The sequence below is a fragment of the Osmerus eperlanus genome, chromosome 25, assembly GCF_963692335.1.
Source record: "Osmerus eperlanus chromosome 25, fOsmEpe2.1, whole genome shotgun sequence".
NCBI lineage: Eukaryota > Metazoa > Chordata > Actinopteri > Osmeriformes > Osmeridae > Osmerus > Osmerus eperlanus.
In genome coordinates, this window is record NC_085042.1 from 4228130 (window position 1) to 4244191 (window position 16062).

Sequence of the window (16062 nt, forward strand, 5' to 3'; positions counted from 1 at the left end):
CTAGTTCAGTGTTTAAAGATGACATTTCTTAATTTAATGAATACAATCGTATTATGTCTGGTTCATCAACGAGATGTTTATTTCCTCAAGAGATAAGAAAGGAAGCACTTAGAGGAGTCCAGAGAGAAACACATTTGTGGGTTTTGGTTGGAAAACAATCTGTAAATAGTTTTTAAGACGTCCATTTGTATTTCAAATTTTTGTATTGCAACAAGTAAAAGGATGAGTGATGATTAAATATCTAAATGTTTGTATCTCATGTTGTAGCTTTAAAGATTTACATAAACACACACACACACACATTTAAACATTGCAATACAAACATTTACACACACTCAACACGCACACACACACTAACAACGTCCAATAGCCTTTGACAATAATATTAGATATCATTTCTACATATACGGTAGACAGCAAACACACACTACCAGAATATCAATCCATTACATAAAATATTGCCTTTATATCAAAAGGAGAAATGGTTCAGTTGTCCAAAAAAGATTCTCAAAAAGAACAAAGATAACGATCACTCAGGACATGAAGGTGTTCTGAACTTCAAGGAGACTAACATTTCTGAATAAGAACATCGTTCTCTGAGGCAATCTGGACGAGAGAAGACAACAAGAGGTTAAAGTATGTCTGGACACCTGCCAGCTCCACCGCAGAAACAGTCATATTTACAAAACATGTTGCAGGAAGAAAGTCGTCCGTGCTTTTTTTTGTCTTCTGATTTCAGACATGAAGATGGAGGATAAGTCTCTACGTCTCAGAGTAGTTGTGGTTGAGTCTTTTTCCGGAGCCGGAGAGGTCATTCATCCAGACCCCACGGACAGGAAGTGCAGCCCACATGGGAATGCCATTTTAGGAGTTCTTCTGGGATATTTTGATGGTCACCGCTTTGACCTCAGTGTACTCATGCAAGGCGTACTCCCCTCTGAAACACACACCCCACAAGATCCATCATTATCTACAGCAACGGTAAACACCAAAGAGTATATAGATATAGTATACGAATCATTTGACAAAAGCCCTTTCGTTTAGCCGACGCTTTTATCTTGTGATCTCTTGATCTGCAGGGAAATGCTCTAACCGCCGAGCTCTACCCATCCCTCATAAACACGGCAGGATTGGAACTCACAGCTCTCGGCCGTTCCCAGACATTTTGAAGCCTCCGAAAGGACACTGGGTGCTCATGGCATTGTAGCAGTTGACCCTGCAAGACCACAGACACAGAGTGAAAAGGCTTTATGAAAAAGGAAAAGTGAACGATTACTGATCAAATATCATATCCAGTATTGAGAAAGGGATGAGGGGGAGTGGACTGAGCCTGGTATTTGTGTACGGAGGTGTGTATGTGTGTGTGTGTGTGTGAGGTGAAAATCCCCCGTGCTTGGTACAGTACGTGTGTGCGTGGCTGATCCCAGCGAGCCGTACCAGACCATGCCGGCCTGCAGAGCAGAGGACACCGTCAGGGCCTTGTCCATGTCGCTGGTGAACACCCCCGCCGCCAGGCCGTACTGGGTGGAGTTGGCCCTCTGGACGACCTCGTGGACGCCACGGAAACGCATGATCTGCTGCACTGGGCCGAAGATCTGACAGAGAGGGAGAAGGAGAGGGGGAGAGGGAGAGGGAGAGGGAGAGAGAGAGAGAGAGAGAGAGAGAGAGAGAGAGAGAGAGAGAGAGAGAGAGAGAGAGAGAGAGAGAGAGAGAGAGAGAGAGAGAGAGAGAGAGAGAGATGAAGAGAGACAGAGACAGAGAGAGAGAGAGAGAGAGAGAGAGAGAGAGAGAGAGAGAGAGAGAGAGAGAGAGAGAGAGAGAGAGAGAGAGAGAGAGAGAGAGAGAGAACACAGACAAACAGAGAGAGACCGAGAGGCAGACAGAGTGCAGACAGACAGCGTCAAAAATGTCGTCCGTAAAAAGAAAGACGCGACGTGTCTCGATGCGGGCGTGCATGCGAGCGCGCGCGTTGCGCACACCTCCTCCTGAGCGATGCGCATGCCGTCGGTGACGTCGGAGAAGACGGTGGGCTGGATGAACAGGCCTCTCTGGCCCCAGGGGGCTCCGCCGCACTCCAGCGTGGCGCCCTCCCTCCTCCCGCTCTCAATCAGCTCCAGGATCTTATCAAACTGCTGCTGGTCAATCTGGACATGATCAACAGAAACTCCTTCAGATCCCACTCTGCCCTACCCCATGCCAGTCTGGATGTCTGACACTATAACAAGGCATTATTTGAGCAGCTTTATTTGTTTTGGTATACCGAGGCATACCAGAACAATAACATTGATAAGTTGGACGGTGAAAACGATTCTTAAGGGTTTTATACCCAACCACATTTCGCTGAGCGGTTGTTTTAGCTTCCCTGTGGTAGTTTCAATCTACCGATGTCATTTTCCCTTCACAACACAAGTCTGTTTACGAGGATAAGTGGTGTTGTGGCTGTACCTGTGGCCCCTGGTCCACCCCTGGCACCAGCGGGTTCCCCAGGATCTTGGCCCGGGCCTTCTCCACACTGCGGCGGACAAACTCCTCATATATGGGCTCCTCCACGAACACCCTGGAGCCGGCCAGACAGCACTGGCCCTGGTTGAAGAACAGACCGCTGTGGGCCTGCTGCACAGCGTACTCCACTGGGGAGAGGACACACACACACACACCCATACACAAACATGCACACACACACAAATAGGCACACAGTCAAAAGCACACACAGTTACATCTCGACATATTATTTCTATACTGTATATATACGTACCTTTCTGTACAGTATAAACCCTGTGCTATAACTGCATATCCAGACTAACAGCAATTCAAAAACAAAAGCATTAAAACACACACACACACACACAGGAGAGACTTACGGTTGCAGTCTGCAAAGACGATGATGGGGTTCTTCCCCCCCAGCTCCAGAGTGACTCGCTTCAGGTTGGAGTCCCCTGCAGCTTTCTGGATGAGCTTCCCAACCTGGCAACCACAATCACAGTACATTCAACCTGATGACAAATTGTGACTGGCAATAAAGCTGATATCACCCAACCTATCAACCACAATCACAGTACATTCAACCTGATGATGAACTGTGACTGGCGGTAAAACTGGTATCACCCAACCTGGCAACCACAAGTCGTCAGAGGGCGACAAGTACAGCCCAGTACATACAGCTGTGGATCCTGTGAAAGCCACTTTGTCTATGTCCATGTGCTGGGCTATGGCATTGCCAACTGTGGGGCCATAGCCTGGCACCACATTGACCACGCCTGGGGGGAAACCAGCCTAGATGAGAGGAGGGAGAGAGAGAGAGAGAGAGAGAGAGAGAGAGAGAGAGAGAGAGAGAGAGAGAGAGAGAGAGAGAGAGAGAGAGAGAGAGAGAGAGAGAGAGAGAGAGAGAGAGAGAGAGAGGGGGAGAGAGAGACCGTCCAATAACAGGACCTTAATAATGGAGGGGGTTGTGTGTTTGTAGTGTGTTAGGTGTGTGTGTGTACGTGTATATTGTGTGATGTGTGTGTGATGTGTGTAGTTCTTGTATATCACGTGTAGCATATGGGTTGTGTGTGTTGTGTGTGTGTGTGTGTGTACCTCCTTGATGAGAGCAGCCATGTGCAGGGCTGTGAGGGGAGTCTGCTGAGCTGGTTTGATGACCACAGTGTTTCCACAGCACAGAGCAGGAGCTATCTTCCAGGCAAACATCATCACTGGGAAGTTCCACTAGACAATCAACACGCACACACACAACCAGAGGTTAGGGCAGGAGCACACACACACACTCACTCACACACATAGGTTAGGGCAGGAGCACACACACACTCGCTCACACACACAGGTTAGGGCAGGAGCACACACACACACACACACACACACACATAGGTTAGGGCAGAAACACACATTCACACTCACAGAAATATAGGCACAGATGTTTGTCTCTTTTTCTTTCCTTCTTTCTTTCTTTCTTTCTTTCTTTTTCTTCCTTACTTTGAATCTTTCTTTCTGTCTTTAGTTCTCTATATGTTCGTTCTTTCTTTCTTCATGTCTCTCTGTTTTCTACTCACCGGAATGATCTGACCACACACCCCTAGAGGTTCATGTCGAGTGTAGGTGAAATAATCTCCATCTGACAACACAGTAGAACAGGTTTTACACAGGCCAGAACTTTCAAAACCTCCTACTGTAAGAGCACAAGTGCATTATGTCGATTTTTAGGTCATATATAATGTTATGCTTCCTTAATAAAAGTCACGCGTTGTTATTCAGTTTTATACTTCCTTATAAAAATGCGATACTTTCTCAGTCGGTGTTGAACAGCACTCACCCACAGGAATGGTTCTGCCCTGGATCTTGTCAGCCCAGCCCCCAAAGTAGCGTAGCGTCTTGATGGTGGCCACCAGGTCCACAAAGTAGGCCATGAGGAACAGCTTCCCAGAATCCAGAGCCTCCAGAGTCTGACGGAGTTCACGGGTCAGAACGCACAGCAGAGTGTGTGCGGTTGTGTGTGTGTGTGCGTGAACGTCGGTGCCTCGGCGTTGGTGTATCTGTGTTTTTACATGGGTGCGAGCGTGTCGTGCGAGCGTGCCTGTGCATGTGCGTGCATCCGTGTATGTGAGTGTGCATGCATGCATGCATGTGTGTGTGAGGGTGTACGTGTGTGTGTGTGTGTTCCTCACCGCCAGCAGGAGGCGGTCTCTCTCCACCAGGTCGGCCAGTCTGCTGAGCAGCTCCCCCCGGTCGGATGCGTCCATCCGTCGCCATGGCGACCCCAGCTGGAACGCTGCCCTGGCGCTCCTGACGGCCTTGTCCACATCCTCCTGAGAGGGGGGAAGTCACAGAGCTGGTCACACACACACACACACACACAGCAAGACACATTCAGAACCACACACACACACACACACACACTGGCAAGCACACACACAGACAAATGACACACACAACATTACTGAATCAGATAAGAACATTGGCGAAGACAATGACCCACACATGCACAAACATAAACGCACACACACAGACACACAGACACACAGACACACACACACACACACAGGAACTACAAGTGTCAGTAGGAGCTCCAGGGCCACTCACCGGTCTCCCCTCCTCCACCTCACACAGGAGGTCACCAGAGGCTGGGTTGAGCACTGGCATCTTGTCTCCGCTGCTAGACTCATGCCACTCGTTATTGATGAATATCTGTATACACACACACCACACACACATGGAAAGAAACATTCCTTCACAATATATTTGATTTGTTTATAAGGAAAAAAAGGTTCTAAAACGTTTTACTTTAAATAAGTGTTTGGGTTAGTAATATTCCGAAGGAAACAAATGTCAAAAAATAGTTTTCCTGTTTGTTACTGTAGTGCATTTTAGTGTGCACGCCGAGACAAATGATTCCCAGTTTGGTCCACATACACTTGTGTTTTGATGACTGTGTGACAAGTTTTGACAATGTGACTTCTGTTTTGACCAATGAACGTTAGCGATTTAAAACAAAGATATAACGAAATGAACAAACTAGAATGACTTTTTCTGAGGTAATTCACAACGGACACCATTAGAAAGCCCAGAGTGAATCAAATAAATATGTAGAAAGCATGTTTTGTGTGTTCCTACCTTGGTGTACTGGACCTCCAGGTCGGGGATGGGCATGGGCAGGACCTGTTTGGGTGCTTCATCAGTGAGCTCTGCTCCCTGGGTCTGGGTCTGGGTCTCAAGACTGTTCCCTGTCTGGGTGCTAATGTTACCCTGCTTCCCTTCTGAAAAAGCAATCAGAGGTGTCATCCGACTGGACACACACGCCTTCGTTCATGTCATGAGATCGAAACACTGGCTCTACTGACTTGTTAACCGCCCAACCTAAATATGATATGTAAATATGTTGTCTAAAATATGACAAAATATGCAGGATAAACATCAGACCACAGTATGCGTCCATGCACGCGTGTTGGTTTGACTGGTGGTCTTTGAGGAGCGGGTACGTGTGTCCATGCAGACGACGGACAAAAAGATGGTGCGTGTTCAGAAAGGTTACGAACAGTTCTGACGAGTTTCAAAGGGGTTAGACGTGTCATTATGAGTTCACAGTAAGCCGGGTTCTAAGTTAATATCCGTTCAGGGGGGTTTAGAAATGCGTTTAGAAGGGTTTAGGAGAGCTGTTGAACGTTTCGAAATGTTTCGATGAGTTATTATGAGTTCAGGAGGGTTTGGGAGAGTCATTAAAAGGGTTTCCAGAGTAATTATGAGCCCCTACGGCTGCTGTGGAGAGCGATGGACATGACTCGGGCCAGTCTGAGAGGCCGGGAGGTGGGGGACGAGGGGAAATAGAGATGTTGGCACGGGCCACCGTCTCTCGCGCCGGGGTCGAAGGTGACAGCTGGCACTGTGAAGTCGGGACTGGCAGGGGTCCCTTGCTCATTAGGTACCAGAGGGGAGAAGGGGACAGCCAGACACCAGAGATCACGCACCTAACATGCCCACCTAACATACGCTAGGATTATACTTTATGTTTCAATTCAAATTGTGTTGTGTAAATTGTGTATTTCAATCAAATACTTTAGCATTTGATTTTGATAAGCAGCGTGTTTTAAAAAAAGTTATTTTTAGAAAGGAATCAGTAAAAAAATAAAATAACTATAACTATAACTATAACTGAAACTTGATTTTATGCCACTCTTTTAACTGTAAGTAATATTCTTATTTAATGTAGGGATATTTAATTACCACAAACACTGTCGTTTTAAAGACAGTCTCCAGCTTGGCTTTGATAGAATGTTCCTAAATAACGTTGTGTGTGAAGTATTACGTGTATAAAAAATATCAATGTAAATTCTTAAAGAGCCCACCAACAGATAGACGGTCAAATGTAAGTCTTACCTGTGCAAGCAGATGACACGGCTTGAAGGTTCTCAACTCCGATTACAGGCATGACTGCGGTGCTCTGACGGCCTACCTCACTCAGTCTCTATCGCTCTCTTCCACTCAACTCTCCAGTCAAAATATCAAGAAGTGTAGAGTAACGGAGACGGCCCTCCGCCCCCCTTATATAGCTTTAGTGAGTGGTAAAAAGTCCCCCTTGTTTGACGAGGCCATGAGAGAATCGCACAGATCTATTTGTCGCACCCACCGTTGGGGACCCACGCCCTCGAGCCCTCGCGCTAATCACCGTTCAAACAGAACCAATTCCTATTTTCCTATTGCCCCAGAGGTACGCGCGCACTGCTCAGCCACCCTGACCGTGAAACGCGGAATGTCATTTTTGACGTGTGGGCCACTTCTCGTCTTTCCCTGCCACCTCTGCATTGATCCAACCCACTTATTTCTGCCGAAAGGGAAACTTAAAAAGAAGGGAAGGTCTTTACACCACTTCGGATACGACACGCTGTGGTAAACCTAATAATTGGGAAGATGTTTGCTTTGATAAGGGGCCTCCTGCTGTTCCGCTGTCTCCCGGGAACAATACGATCGCATAATTGAGTCTGGTGCGCTCATATTTTGATCTAGGCTGTTTGAAAGGACGGAAAGTCTTTTGAGAATTACCCGTGGGCTTGAACAACATAACCTTCGTAATTAACCCTCGTTAAACACTGAAAAGAACCGCGGAGAAGGGTTCTGTTTCCGCTTGGGCCTAGAAAGCTTAGGCTAGCAGTAATAGCCAATGCCAATTTCCCCAACAATCTGCGTTCCATATCATATAGGCCTACTTCAAGTCATTTTTACCTAATTTTAACACGGGTTGGCTTCATTTAAATTATGTGGATCTCTTGCTAAAGTTTGTCAAATAAATGTGGCTTTGATAGGCTATTCAGATCATGAGCTTCCATGCGCAAACTTGTTCGTCCTGCTTTGAGGAAAACGTCAATAAATTGCACACCAAACGACATCTGCCATTCTAAGAATGATTTGAGTTCGTTTTTATTTGATGAAGTTTAAATGTCGCTTAAATAAGCTTACTTTTGTGCCAGAGGGATCACATTCAGCGGCCTGATGCCCTTTTAAAATATACTCCAACAAACAGAAACCTAAACCTACAAACACCCAAAAAGCTGCTGTCTACGTGTGAGAAGAGAAAAAGAGATGGACCGACACAAAAAAAGGAAGGAAAATGTCTGTGAGCGTATGCATGAGTGACTGAGTGTGTGCGTGTCGAAGTGTGTGTGTGTGTGTCTCTGCTCCTGATGTCTCCACAGAGTCTGGTCCAGGGTGGTTGTCGCCAGGGTTGTGTGACACGCTCGGGAGCGCTGCGCGCCCTGACAGCAGGAGGGCCAGCGAGGAGCAGCACCGCCCTGGCAGCCCTGGGACAGAGCCCAGGACCGGTGGGTCAAAGGCGGCGTCGCTGCCTGACAGAGCCGGGTGTGCCAAGACTGAGGCTGAACAGAAACGGCAGAGCGATGGAAAGAGTGAGAGAATGAAAAAAGGGGGGGGAGAGAGAGAGAGAGAGAGAGAGAGAGGGTGGAAGGTGGGGGGAAGTGGGTTAGAGCCAGAAGCAAAGGAGAGGGAGAAGAGGGCCTACGAACAGACGAAAATGTTAGACTGCACACAACGCTTTGAAAGTAAATGAAATGTTTGACGTTAGACCGATTCTCAAGTCTAACAAAGGTAAAAATCCTTTTAACTATACTGCCAGGTAAATGTATTTAAATGTATTATTTGGCAGACGCTTTTATCCAGTGCGACATATAAATAGCGCAGTCAGTTGAGAGCAGACATTTCAGAGAGGATGGAAGGATGGAAACAGGGAAGTTATTGAAGTTCACAGGTGGCGGGGGCGGGAGGGGGGGGGTGGGGGGTGGACAGAAGATGACAGGATGAGTGTGTGAAGATACCTGAGCCACTGGACATGACCTTTCCTGTCTTCACAACACCACCACAGCGACAGGACAGTGTCTAGGTTGCTGTGAAGGCCTTTGTGACATTGCAAAAAAGATATACAATATTAATGACATTTGTTTGGCTGGATATGTCCTGGTGACACGATTAGACCCTCTGGGAGTCCCTGTTAGACTGTCTACAGATGTGGAAGCTCATGCTAAGGGTTAGTAAGGTTAGTGATATCAATAGGAAACACACACTGGCAATGGGACAGCGATCCTTCCAGACAGGCCTCGGGTCGGCTCCAAGGTCCTCTGGGCGGCTGTAGTCTCACTGACAGAGGGCGCCACCTTGTGTCACATGTAAATATTGCCGTTTCTTTCAGTGAAACCAACAAAAAATTCCAATTTGGCTGTCCATTAGATCGAGAAACGTCCCTTTTCCGAACTACATCCCTATCGCACGACAGTGACATTGTACGTGTACAGTGTACATTATTCTGTAGGGTCGTGTAGGTCGCACAGATTATTTTGCTATGTCAAAATTGTAGTTTGTAAAAGAGGTAGGTCAGTGCATAGAGTGGAAGGGCATTCACGACAGGGCACTGGAGGACTCTTCGATTCTGGGCGTCGACTGTCTCGGTGTCTACGTCTACCGTTGTATTTGATGAACGATCTGTTGACGATGTCCAGTCATTCGACCCCTCGGCGGATCTTTGCTGGGGGCCAAACGCGCTCACGACAGCCCACTGCTCTCAACAACATTTCAGAAAACGTTCACTGCAGAAAACCTTTCTCGTTGGAGTATACGGTGAGTAGGCAACTTCGTTTTTTTGTGATTTTTTTGTAGATTTTATTTGCCTAGAAATATTCTTTGTGTAAAATTCACATTTAAACCATTTTCGAGTTTGTGAAATACTAGGCAAAACTTCGAACGTAAGAAATGCAAAGAAGAAGCCAGAACAGGCCTATTTGTCAAGTTTCATGTATTTTGTAATCAAGCATGCGTATTGTTATTTATGAATTGCAACCTACATTTTAAATTTGAGAAATTCCTATCAAATCAAGTTAGACCCATTGGTCGTTTCTCTATGCAAAAATTGTAAATATACTACTTTTGTAAACTGATTTTAGTTTGTTTTTGTCTGGTGATGATGGGCTGTTAACGTGTATCTTTATCAAGGTCCTATCTAACAGTGTGTGTCTCTCCTTCAGATTCTAGCTAGTGTGTTGTCACTAAGCTGTTCATTCTTTCCCGGTCCTAGCTTGTGTATGTGTGCTGTTGTCCAGCCCAGGGCACCCACAGACCACCATGAGGCTATCACTGGCATGTATGTTCCCCAAGGAGAGCGCCTACGTTAGCATACCCCTCTCTGGAGTCACCGTGGTCCTGTGTGCCCTCACCCTGCTCTTGGTGGCCCTCAAGGGCCGGAGTCGACGCTACCACCTCCTCCCCCAGCACCACCACCCTGGGGTCCCCCTCCCCCCGGGCCCCACGCCGTGGCCCCTGGTGGGCAACCTGCTCCAGATGGGCGACCAGATCCACCTGTCGCTGACCCGCATGCGGGCGCAGTACGGCGACGTCTTCCGGCTGCGCCTGGGCTCGCTGACCGTGGTGGTGCTGAGCGGCCACGCCACCCTCCGCCGGGCGCTGCTGAGGCAGGGCGAGGCGTTCGCCGGGCGGCCCGACCTCTTCGCCTTCTCAGCGGTGGCCGACGGCGCCAGCATGACCTTCAGCGAGGAGTACGGCCCCGCCTGGACACTCCACAAGAAGCTGTGCGGGAGCGCCCTGCGCTCCTTCTCCCAGGCCCGGCCCAGGGGCTCCGGCGCCACCTGCCTCCTGGAGGAGCACGTCTGCGCCGAGGCCAGCCGCATGGTGGACGCCATCCGGGCGCGTTCCGAGGTCGAGCGGGAGGGGGACGGCGCGGCGCTTTCTGGAAGCCTGGACCCGGTGGATGCCCTGGTGACGTCGGTGGCCAACGTGGTGTGCGCCCTGTGCTTCGGGAAGAGGTACGACCACGGCGACGAGGACTTCCTCGCCGTGGTGCGCGTCAACAACGAGGTGCTGCGCATCTTCGCAGCGGGGAACCTGGCGGACTTCTTCCCCGTGTTCCGCTACCTGCCCAGCCCCTCGCTGAGGAAGATGGTCCAGCACATCCGCCGGATGAACGGCTTCATGGAGAAGAACATCGAGGAACATCTGGGCACCTTCGACAAGGTAGAAGGAGCAACACCTCTTCCAAGGTTCAGTTATCTACAGGGTGGTCTCCAGATATTATTATTAGTATATTAGTATATATTATTAGTATTTTACCAAATGCTTTCATCCAAAGCGACAGACAAGGGAGGCGGGGGGGATTCAAACCTGAAACTTCTTGATCTTGATTCTTGCAGTCAGATGATCTAACCACTGAGCTATACCCTCTCCCCCTAGCACAATACAATACAACCCAATGAGACCAAATTGTATTGTGCGATGCCAATTTCTGTCCCTACATAGACAAGAGATTTTTTATATCTTGCACTTTTATGCAACATCCTGCCTGTAGGACTAGGATCAAAACTGCCAAAATCAAGATTTGTCATGATTCTGAGAAGCATTAATCTGTGGTGATAATTGGATTTTATTGATTTGCAGATACACTCAAATCCTTTATCATCCTTTAAAAGATTTGCAGCAGTTCTGGAGCGAGGGACTGAGGTGTGCAGGGAATATCCTACTCCAGGACTGATACAAAATACAGAACTCACATGAAAAGATTTTCAGCGTTCCTAGGATTAGAGAGGATGCTTGTTACTTCAATAATCTATTTAACAAATATATGTCTATCAACCCATCGTTTTTTTCATGTTTTATTATTCGCATGGATGTGACCTCATTGCCAATCCAATATTCCATTGGAGAGTGAAAACACGTTATTAAGTTGTGTGTGCAGGTTTGTAATTGATATGTACACATTAAGTGAATTGTATATTAGCAAATTACCAAGCAAACTTGAGTTTGCATTTTTGTAGGTGAATAAGCAGTATGTTGGAGACAGACACTAATAGCTGACAAATCTGGTACTCAGAGCCAGTCTGTTGTTAAATCTACCAAGCTGGCCTAAAGTGGACCATTGTTCTTGTTCAGAGTAGCTCAAATGCTCGCACGCACACTTTAATTAGGAATTAGCAATCCGCCGGAAGAGACGTGCTTGTGTTTCCCAGAAGATCCTCTGTTGTCAGTCTGGACTTCCCTTGATAACACACGGAGTCCAAGAACCCAGGAACCCAGCCTTTCTGAGAGTCTGGCGACCGGGATGGCATGTTCACCTCACTGCTTCCCCCTTCTGCCTCCTTCGATACTGCGCACGGTCACTTCCTGTATATGTGTGTGGGCGTGAGCCTGCGTCTGTGTGTGTGTGTGATTGCAGGGCTCCATCCGTGACATCACAGACGCCCTGATTGCTCTGTGCGAAGACAGACAGGAGGAGAAGGGAACGGCCACTCTCTCCAACTCCCAGATCGTACACACTGTCGTCGACATCTTCGGAGCGGGTAAGACACACACACACACACAGGCTGACGGTGAGGGCGACGATGATGACGATAAGGATGGTATGAGGATGAAGATGACAGGGATGATGTCAATGCTAATAGGGATGATGACGGTAGCTATGGTGATGAAGAGGATGAGGTTGTTGAGTAGGAGTAGAACGAAAATGAGGATGAGGATGAATGCTGTGTTTGAGTGAAACCTGCGTCACTTCATCCTGTGTGATATGCAGATGTTCTGTGACCCCAGTCTGTTACAAACCTAGCGTGTTTACAGAGACTAAAGCCCCCTAACGTCAGATGCCGTCCCTGGAGTGCTTCCAGGGTTAACAACAAGATGGATCCCACTACCAATGACTCTTTAATAAACACTATTATTTACATCACACACACGTGTACTTTGGAACTTTTCCTGAAAAAATATTTTTTTGCCATGGCAGGGTTCGACACCATCATAGCGGGTTTGCAGTGGAGCCTCTTGTACCTTATCAAGTTCCCTGAGATCCAGGCCAAGATACACCAGGAGATTGGTACGGCACCACCCGGGACTAGCTAACACCTGGGACTCATGACATCACCAGCCTCCGTGGACATAACATCTCATGTTATTGTACTGTCACTTAGTCAAGAGTTTTCTTCCAAACCTGTAGTCACTGTTTGTCTGGCCTCTCTCCTTCTCTACGTGATCACAGTGGGAGACAGTGGCAGACAGTAGGAGATAGTAGAAGACAAGTACAATACAGTAGAATCCCATCTTTCGGTGTCCAGCGCCAGCTCTGTATTGATGAACAGCACATTCTAACGAGCTGTCTTGTGTAGAGAGCAAGTCATGATCTACGTTCCGCATAATGATCTAATTTCTCCAGAAATGAGCCCTCCCCTTCCCCCACCACCGCCCACCACTTTGTCCACAATGCCTTCCCATTGGTTTGAAACCGGTTGCCAGTCAGGGTAACGGACAAAAGGTCCGTCTGATTCGCCGATGCTGGAGCCACATCTGAAGTGGACGCAGTCCGCGCCGTTGGCCCGGTGCATTTTCACACAGAAAGAAAGAAAGAAAGAAAGAAAGAGAGAGGGGGGAGAGAGAGAAAGAGAGAGCGAGCGAGAGAGCCAAAGGGGGACAGAGAGAGTTCTACGAATTAAGGAGGGCAGGAGGGAGGACGGGAGAGAGCGAGTGGGAGAATGAGAGAAAGAGAGAGGAGAGGGTTGGTCGGAGGGCCGGTCAACAACAGCAGCACAAAGAGGGTTTTTCACGGACACGGAAGGAAGCCCAAACACACGGTCTGACATCACTTCCTCAACGCACACACGGTTCTTCTTTTTTTGCGTTCGCTTGAGTTTAAACACCTGCTTATCCTTTTATTTCTATTGTTTGATTAGGAAAAACATGGTTGTGACATTTTTTATTAACTTTAAGAATTGAAACGTAGGAGACTATGATACTCAGGGTTTTCGTTACTCTGCATATGTGTCTGTGTGTTTGTTTTTAGATGAGCATATTGGCTCTGACAGGCTGCCTAGGTTTGCCGACAAACCCAAGATGGCGTTTACAGAGTCGTTCATCTACGAAGTGTTCCGCCACGCGTCCTACGTTCCCTTCACCATACCTCACTGGTGAGAGATACCCTAACACGTCAACAAACTTTCAAAATCCAAATCTTGAACATCTGGTTATTGTTTTGTGAGCAACATTTTGTACACACTGTGTAGAGCCTACAAGTATCTGAGAATCAAAGTATGTGACCTGATGTATCTTGGCAATAACTGACGTGTTTTTAACCACAAATTCCTTCAGCACCACAGTTGACATAACTCTCAATGGATACTTCATCCCTAAAGACACCTGTGTTTTCATTAACCAGTATCAAGTCAACCATGACACGTGAGTTTTATTCGTTTATTTTTCCCATTAATAATGTTTCTTGTTGTGTGTGTGTTCAAAGAAAGGTGGCAAACCTTTTTTTTTATTAAGTAATTTGCTTTTTAAATACTTATTTCTGTTGTTACAGAAAAATAAGTGATGGTTGTATTTGCCTGGTCACACCGAATTGTCTTATTGGTTGATTGACATGTCCCTCGGCCTATCCCCAGAGAGCTGTGGGGTGACCCGGATGTGTTCCGCCCCGAACGCTTCCTGGACAGGGCGGGGCTTCTCAACAAGGACCTGACAGAGAAGGTCATGATCTTTGGCATGGGGAAGAGGCGTTGCCTGGGCGACGGCTTTGCCCGGCTGGAGATGTTTGTGTTCCTGACCACGCTGCTCCACCGCCTGAGGCTCCACAAGGTCCCGGGCCAGGAGCTGGACCTCAGCACCGACTTTGGCCTCACCATGAAGCCCCGCCCCTACCGGATCGGCATCTCGTCCCGTGTTTAGGTCCGCTCCCCCCGTTCCCTCAACCCCCGCCACTCTCGGACAGTTGATCCCATATGCAATATTAAGTGTGCAATAGAAGGATGAAGCAGCCATAACCAATCATTGCTCCAAACACCATCTACTACCTACATCTGTTATCAAAGGGAACGTCAGTATCAAGAATTTTTTTATAGAAAATGATATAGAATGTGAAGAGAATAGGGTTTGTTTGTAGATAAGATATTTGTATCGAAGATGCTTGAGAATAATGTCTTCGTGTGAAGTACATTACATGTTTTGTTGTCATTTTGTGTTCGTTTTTCTGGGGGGGCATGTATGCTTTATTGGGATAGAGACAGTGTAAGGTCACCAGACCCCAGGTCAACGTGGGGAAGGACACGCAGGAGATGGCCCGGGGGAGAATCGAGCCCAGGCCCCTGCATTAGGGCCTCAGCCTGCGGGGTACGCGCTCTCGGCCGATGAGCTAACGGGGCGCCCCCCCCCCCCCCTTTTGTGATATTAGTGAGTTAACAAAAAAGTTTAGGTAGAACTTTACCCATAGAGTTCATTCCCAGTGTTATTGTGAGGATTACTGCTCAGTCACTCCATCTTCTGTTCAGTGGAACCAGTTGAAATTAATCTGAAATTAATCTGAAGTCCAATTATTAATGACGGTGTAACGCTCCAGTAGGGAGAGAGGCTGCGTCGTCACAGATAAGTGACCAGGAGCCTCAGGCGCCTTTGCAGCGTTCACTCAAAGTTCAGCCACACCCAACTCCCTCTTTCCCTCCCTCCTTCCATCCTTCCCTCCCTCTCTCTCTCCCTCCCTCCCTCTCTCTCCCTCCCTCCCTCCCTCCCTCCCTCCCTCCCTCCCTCCCTCCCTCCCTCCCTCCCTCCCTCCCTCCCTCCCTCCCTCCCTCCCTCCCTCCCTCCCTCTCTCTCTCTACATCCCTAGGGAAGAAAGAGATAACAGCTTATTCATTCTCCTCTCCAGCTCAAAGTCGTTTTCCGCCATCTTTGGTTTTCTCTGTCTGACTCTCTGTCTCTCCCTCCCTCCTTCCCTCTCTCTCACCCCGTCTCCCTCTCTACTCCGCGTCCTCCAGTGCACCCTGATTGGTCACAGTCTCACAGGACATATAAGGAGGCCACACCCACACAGTAACTGGTCCCGTATCTTCCATATACAAAACAAAGGAGACAGGATAGCACATGATCATAATACACAGTCTACTAGACATGAGTATGCTAGACACGCAATACACTACCTGTGTGTGCAGTGTGTGTTCGGTGAGGTATGTCGCTAAGGCCTTTAGAAGAAACAATAAGTACCTGTTTAACGCCAGTCTCAAATTGTAACCAATACTATAATCTGTACAT

The 16062-nt window shown here is 47.8% G+C and overlaps 2 protein-coding genes across 2 annotated transcripts; one reads left to right on the plus strand and one right to left on the minus strand.

The window, feature by feature from the left end:
• Positions 1–58: 58 nt before the first annotated feature.
• Positions 59–7298, minus strand: LOC134011760 (aldehyde dehydrogenase 1A1-like). Its single transcript, XM_062451198.1, has 14 exons — positions 6865–7298; positions 5605–5747; positions 5074–5178; positions 4659–4799; positions 4307–4436; positions 4047–4108; positions 3577–3705; positions 3160–3273; positions 2862–2964; positions 2446–2630; positions 1980–2144; positions 1438–1595; positions 1142–1216; positions 59–937 (listed from the first exon to the last, which is right to left on the minus strand). Exons 1-14 carry the CDS (start codon positions 6914–6916, stop codon positions 865–867), a joined length of 1635 nt encoding a protein of 544 aa, XP_062307182.1. The 5' UTR covers positions 6917–7298; the 3' UTR covers positions 59–864.
• A 2721-nt stretch (positions 7299–10019) lies between these two features.
• Positions 10020–15510, plus strand: LOC134011762 (cytochrome P450 1A1). Its single transcript, XM_062451200.1, has 6 exons — positions 10020–11016; positions 12212–12335; positions 12773–12862; positions 13823–13946; positions 14128–14214; positions 14424–15510. Exons 1-6 carry the CDS (start codon positions 10111–10113, stop codon positions 14704–14706), a joined length of 1614 nt encoding a protein of 537 aa, XP_062307184.1. The 5' UTR covers positions 10020–10110; the 3' UTR covers positions 14707–15510.
• The last annotated feature ends 552 nt before the right edge of the window (positions 15511–16062 follow it).

Excerpts from the sequence above, each read along its gene's own strand:
- LOC134011760 (XM_062451198.1), bottom strand. The coding sequence starts at position 6,916 with ATGCCTGTAATCGGAGTTGAGAACCTTCAAGCCGTGTCATCTGCTTGC. Across the intron at positions 5,748-6,864 it reads CGTGTCATCTGCTTGCACAG|AAGGGAAGCAGGGTAACATT; the intron begins GTAAGACTTACA and ends TTGCTTTTTCAG. Across the intron at positions 1,217-1,437 it reads CTGCAGGCCGGCATGGTCTG|GGTCAACTGCTACAATGCCA; the intron begins GTACGGCTCGCT and ends GTGGTCTTGCAG.
- LOC134011762 (XM_062451200.1), top strand. The coding sequence starts at position 10,111 with ATGAGGCTATCACTGGCATGTATGTTCCCCAAGGAGAGCGCCTACGTT. Across the intron at positions 13,947-14,127 it reads CCCTTCACCATACCTCACTG|CACCACAGTTGACATAACTC; the intron begins GTGAGAGATACC and ends AAATTCCTTCAG. Across the intron at positions 14,215-14,423 it reads TATCAAGTCAACCATGACAC|AGAGCTGTGGGGTGACCCGG; the intron begins GTGAGTTTTATT and ends GCCTATCCCCAG.